The sequence below is a fragment of the Myodes glareolus genome, chromosome 16, assembly GCF_982192425.1.
Source record: "Myodes glareolus chromosome 16, mMyoGla1.1, whole genome shotgun sequence".
In the NCBI taxonomy this organism is placed as follows: domain Eukaryota; kingdom Metazoa; phylum Chordata; class Mammalia; order Rodentia; family Cricetidae; genus Myodes; species Myodes glareolus.
In genome coordinates, this window is record NC_142041.1 from 52,854,788 (window position 1) to 52,860,782 (window position 5,995).

The 5,995-nt window shown below is 43.0% G+C and overlaps 1 protein-coding gene across 1 annotated transcript; it reads right to left on the bottom strand.

Moving 5' to 3' along the window:
- Positions 1-4,295: 4,295 nt before the first annotated feature.
- LOC125391133 (large ribosomal subunit protein bL36m) lies at positions 4,296-4,698 on the bottom strand. Its single transcript, XM_048420446.3, has one exon. The coding sequence runs from the start codon at positions 4,672-4,674 to the stop codon at positions 4,366-4,368; it is 309 nt and encodes a 102-aa protein (XP_048276403.3). The 5' UTR covers positions 4,675-4,698; the 3' UTR covers positions 4,296-4,365.
- Positions 4,699-5,995: the final 1,297 nt, after the last annotated feature.

The window sequence follows — 5,995 nt, forward strand, 5'->3', positions numbered from 1 at the left end:
TTGAAAATTTTTGCAGTGTTTCTCCAGGTGGCATTTGGATGCTCCCAGCAAGTTCTTCACAAGATAATGTCCATGTTTTCCTTATCAGCTCTGTGGTTGGGTTGGTCTGCCTATACATTGTCTTGCCTTCTGGCACATGGATGTGCCTAGTCAAGGCTTCTCCGTGTCTCCACACTTCAGAACATGCCGGTGCTTATCTACGTGACTAGGAACACAGGAGTTTTTAAAAATTGTCAATACCCAAACGAAGTCACTCGTGAATCTGACAAGTCCACAGCAGGATGCGCCCTTGACCTGTGGTGCCGGTGATCCCAGTAATGGATGGAGAACTGTAACCTCACAGCATGGATGCTACAACCTTGCAGCGAAACCTTCTACAGGGATGTCGGCCCACTAACTGAGTGTCCGTGAGTGGAGAGCATCTCTGCTATTACTACCTTTTGTAATCAAATATAATTGTTACAAAAATTGATATGACCCTCCTCGTTTTACATTTTAGAACCTTTGCTTTCCTTTGCCTCCGTCGGCCCATGGCCTGCTGCTGAACACATAGTCCCATCAACAACCTTTTGCTATTCCAAAATAAACTCTTTGTTTGACCTTGCTGTTGTCCATTGTTGTGTTTGTGAAGAGGAGTATCTTAATTCATTGTCTGTTACTGTAACTGAACACCACAGAGTAGGTAATTTGTGTAAGTGTTTTTCTGCCTTTAATACTGGAGGCTGACAGGTTGCACTTGGTGCCTTCCCTCTTGATGGCGGCTACTGGAGAGACTCACAGAGAGAGCTGCGTCCGTAAGACAAACAAACTGGCTTTGTATTGGACCCGCTTTTGTGATACCCCATTTACGCACTCATTCATGAATGTGCAGCACATTCTCAAAGACAAAGTTCTCATGACATGGCTTAGTCACCTCTTTGATGCCCTTCTTAATACTGGACTCAATTCCGCAAAGTTGAGCTTTTGTAAGGGCATTCACAGCACAGGCAGACTCTGCTGTATGACCAAGTTTTTTGATGCCGATAGAATTTGGCTGTTTGCCAACACTCAGAGCTAATTGGCTTATTGAATAATTAGGAGCCCAACTACATGTGCATTATTCAATGATGTCACATCAAGTTTAACAGGTAGGTGAGTGCGATTACCTCTTGGCTCAGTCTTCATGTCCTCAGTGTACACAGTCCTGGCAATAGTCTGACGTGGTTTTCAGCAGGTAGACATTGGGAAGAACACCGGCCATTTTCTTCTCACTCCAGCGTCTTCACAAATTTGGATTTTGGTTTTGCTGCCTTCAGTGTCTGCTTCACTTTCTCCAAGGAGATGACCAGGTTCCCTTGGGTCCTTAGTCCATTTTCCTTTCCACAAAATTTTCAGAATTTCTTGTGCATGTTTAAAGGCAAAACTTGGTGCTTGGGAACAGCAGGGGGCACATATGCTGCTTAGAATTTAGGCTTTTATTTTATCAAGCAACACAATCTCCCTCTCTCCTCTGAAGCAACTTGGAAGATGCTCCCTAGAGCCAGTATTTCTTATAAAAATGTAGAGCTACAGGCCAGATTTTAATCCTATTAACTTTTCTGTACAATGGATGCTCAAAAGAGAAGTGTTGATTAAGTGTGCCTATAAAACCTAAAAATGTAGAGGCAAATGCTTCCCATGTAGTTGGAAAGAGTGTTCTTTCCTCTGGGGCTATCCCTCTTAATTTAGGTTGGGAGTCCACTTCATATATTTTACCTGCCTGTGTGGTTTTTTCATAAACCTTTGTTTATGGAAGCTATATGTATTGTTTTTAAATAAGACTGTGATATTATTATTGCTCATGGCGTTCGCCAGCATAATTTAGTAATTCACATGTTGCAGTTTTTCTGATTGAATTGAATGACTTGCAGCCTATGTGAGAGGCTCATAGCTACTTGGATCCAGAGCTCTCTGCTCCTTTCCTCACGCACAAAGCCAGAGTTTACAGAGGGATCATTTGGCAAACAGGAGTTTAAAGAAACACTCTGTGACCACGGGGACCCAGAACTTGGCAAATGTGATGTCACCCATAGCTCTGGCTGTGCAAACTGCAGATTTATGTGAGTAATTAATAGTGTCTTGCCAAGAGAGTCGGTAGTCTTTTCAAAAAGGAATCTTTCTTTGTGTCTTTTGATATTTAAAGAGCTATAATTACAATGGTAACACTTTGAATTCTTTCTTCGCTCTCATCCTCTTACACACATTAATTTATGGACCAATCCAGTATTACAGACAAGCTAATGAAAGAACCACACACTCCCTTTATCTTTTTTTTTTTTTTTTACAGTTTCACTTGTGTGGATGAATGTAAAGTAGTTAATGCTATAAATAAGTATAATGATGTATCTCTATTCTCAATTGCCAGTTGTTGATGCTGTAGTCTTACACAATAGAAGAAAGGGATTGAATTTAAATCTTTACCCATCTTGCTTTCTTCCGTGTGCTTGGGCACCAGTTAAAAAATTCAAACGTTTCTTCCATTATGAAGTAATTTTTTTTAAAGGCTTAAGCTGGAATTTTTTTAAGCTGGAATTTTTCCCCCTCTTTATTTTTAGAGTCAGAAAGCTAGTTACGTAACTGCTACAGTCAGCATAGGCTGAGCCAGTTTTCTAACTCCTTGGTGATATTCTCTTTATTGTGACCAGGGCTAGGGAGATTATTTCTGTCATTGAAGCATATTGCCCTGGTCTTCAGTGTTCCGTGACAGGAGTGAGAAACTGACAATGAACCTTCAAAGGTTTATGAAGTTGACGTAGCTTCTGTTGGAAGTGTGCCCTAGGATATGATACATGAATGTAGTGTCCACTAGAATGCATGAATGCATGCCCTGAGAATTTTGGGTGCCTCTTTTAAAGAGTTTGTCATGGTTTATTTTTCTTTTCTGGCAAAAAACCCCCATGCCTCCCTGCCTCCTCTCTCCTTTCCTCCTCCCTCTCCTCATCCTTCCTTCCTTTCCTCTTTCTTCCTTTTTTCTTTCTCTTTCCCCCTTTTTCTCTCCATCCCTTCTCTCTTTTTATTTTCTACCCAACTACAGGAGAAATTCTTACTACTGTAAGCCCCTCTGGGTGCATGAGTGGCCACGCCTTTCTCCTGAGGACCTCTAACTGCCAGCTTCCATCCCCAGAACACTTTAATTGCCTCCCCTAACAGCTGGACCCAGCCCCCATTCTAAGAGCAAAAAGTCCATACTCAGGGACTTGAAATTCCACCAATCCCCAACCTGAATAGCTTCACCCTGAAAAGTTCCACCCCTCCTTTTCCCCAAGAAACTATATAAACCCTGCCTTCTGCTTCATTCTTCACTGTTTCTCCCCTATGCAGAGGCACTCACCCTCCTGTTCTTTCCCCTTCCTGAAAATTTCTTGGGTGAGATTTATTGTGCAGTGTGCCTCTTTTGTATTCCTTGACCCCGACTGCCAGGACACCTGTCCATCTGAACTGTTAAGCTTAAAATCAGACGATGCCACAACAAAGTGCCTGAGGCTGGACAACACAAAAAGTAAGAAGTTTAATTAATCCATAGTTTTGGAGGCTGATTGCTTGAGGTCTGACGGCTCATCATGCTTGCCATCTGGTGAGGACGTTCTCTTGGCGGAGTCACTTCTTGATTGGTAATATCACATTGCTGAAAGAAACCATGACGAGGCAGGAAGTTAACTAGAGAAACAGAAAAAGAGACAGTCTTGCTCCTGTTTGTTGTTTTTGTTATGTAGCTATGTGTGTATGTAGCTCAGGCTGGCTACAACTTTGTCACTTCTTGCTTCAGGTGTGTACCATCACACCAAGATCCGTCCTGCTCCTTGGCAACAACCTTTTTTTTTTTTTTTTTTTTTTAAGGGCAGTCATGACAAACATTTTTAATTGGTTTCTGAAAGACATCTCTATGCAAACAAGGTTTTCCTCGAGTAAAGGTTGGGATAGTTGTTACCCAACAACACCATTTATTTTTAAGCTGGGATTGCTGTGCTCCCCAAGGGGGCCTTCCGGCTCAGTTGGTTTCTTAAACCTTGCATTCTGCTGCTTTTGATGACTCCAGGGAGACAGAGGCAGGAGGTTCTCTGCAAGTTTCAGGACAGCCAGGGATATGGAGCCAGACCTTGTCTCAAGAGATAAAGTCGGCTTTGTATTCTTGTTTCTTTTGTCCTCCAGCTCAACACAGTTTGAGGAACAGTAACAATCCTTTCCCATCTGCAGCTCTGGTCTGGCTAGATTTGAAGGAACTGGGCTATGATTGGGTTAAACGGGTGAGTTCGACAAAACTCCAAGGCCCACAGATCTTCGATTACAGAATGCTTACATTTATTTTTCTCTGATTCGGCGAAACGAACTTCCTATGGGCATGCGTCCTTACATCTGCCTCTGCTTATGCCTGGGGTTGGTCATACAGAGGACGAACCAGCGCCCGCGCCTCTTCACCATGTAGCAGTCCCGGCAGCGCTTCTTGAGGACACCCTTGGTCTTGAAGCCCAGAGAGGGCTGCAGGTGCGGCAGGGGGCGGGCCCAGAGAAGCAAGCGCACCTCTGCGCAGAGTCTGGCGCTTGGAAGAGTCCCCAGCAGGAACGAGGAGAAAACCCGGGGCTTTACTGCGAGGCGACTCAGGTGCAGAAGTGGATCCATGAGCGAAGCCACCGCGCTTCTCACAAGCAGGGCAGCCATGCTGAGGCCAGACCGAAAGCTTCCGCGTCTGCGCAGTCGGCAACAACCTTTTGTAGGAAGGTTGTTGTCAACTTCTTACTAGGCTTCACTGTACCCCATGACTTTTTACTAGACTTCACTGTACCCCATGACTTCTTACTAGGCTTCACTGTACTCCATGACTTCTTACTAGGCTTCACTGTACCCCATGACTTCTTACTAGGCTTCACTGTACCCCATGACTTCTTATTAGGCTTCACTGTACCCCATGACTTCTTACTAGGCTTCACTGTACCCCATGACTTCTTATTAGGCTTCACTGTACCCCATGACTTCTTACTAGGCTTCACTGTACCCAATGACTTCTTACTAGGCTTCACTGTACCCAATGACTTCTTATTAGGCTTCACTGTACCTAGTGACTTCTTACTAGGTTCATTTCTTAAGCTTCCCCCACATTTCAAAATAATTTTCTGGAGCCAAACTTCCAGTTCTCAAACTCTTGGGGCACAAGTTATATCCAAATCATAGCTTCTATGTCATAGAGAGGCACCAGGGTAAAGATACTTCAAGTTTTTTCTCCATGCAGTGACTCATGATTCTCATACCTGAAAGGAAAAATATTTTTCTCCAAACAAAATGTGCACCGGAAAGTTTCAGTTCTTGGAACTTAGTGACACATTGTATAACCATTCTCTTTGTCGTGTTTTCCCCATGAATTTAGAATTTGGTTGTACTTGTTCAGAACAAGTTTCGCGGATGATGAAGCCGACAGCCAGCAAAGGAGGCATAGACCAGGCTCGAGCCCACAGCTCAGCAGAGCAAAGCTTTTGGTCTTCTTGGGTAACAGGCAGTAACACTCCAGCTCTTGTCCCACCATTCATTTGAGTGACACTTGACAGTTCAGCATGGGCAGCTGTAGCAGTCATTTTGCTGATTTTTCAGTTTGTTGAGTCTGCTAAACTGCAATTTTCTTGGGAACAAAGACCTGTGTATTTAATTTGTTTTTTATGGCACCCGAGAGAACTTTATAAAAACAGATAAAGTATGCTGTGTGCCTTACACTAAAGCAGGAATGTAGCATGCTCTTTTTTTTTTTTTAAACTCAGCTTGGAATTTGGTAATTTTGACATTGCAAGAGTTTTGACAAATAACCATATTCAGCTGAACGATTCTCAAAGGAGTCATGAGATTTGGGCCATTCAACAAGACTTTTTGAGTAAACAACCAGAGGACAGGTACAATATATGTTTAAGCACAATTCTGCAGAAAATAGTTAGAAATAGCAGTGTTATTAAATCATTGTTGGTACTGTCAACATTATGTTTCACCATGTTTTATG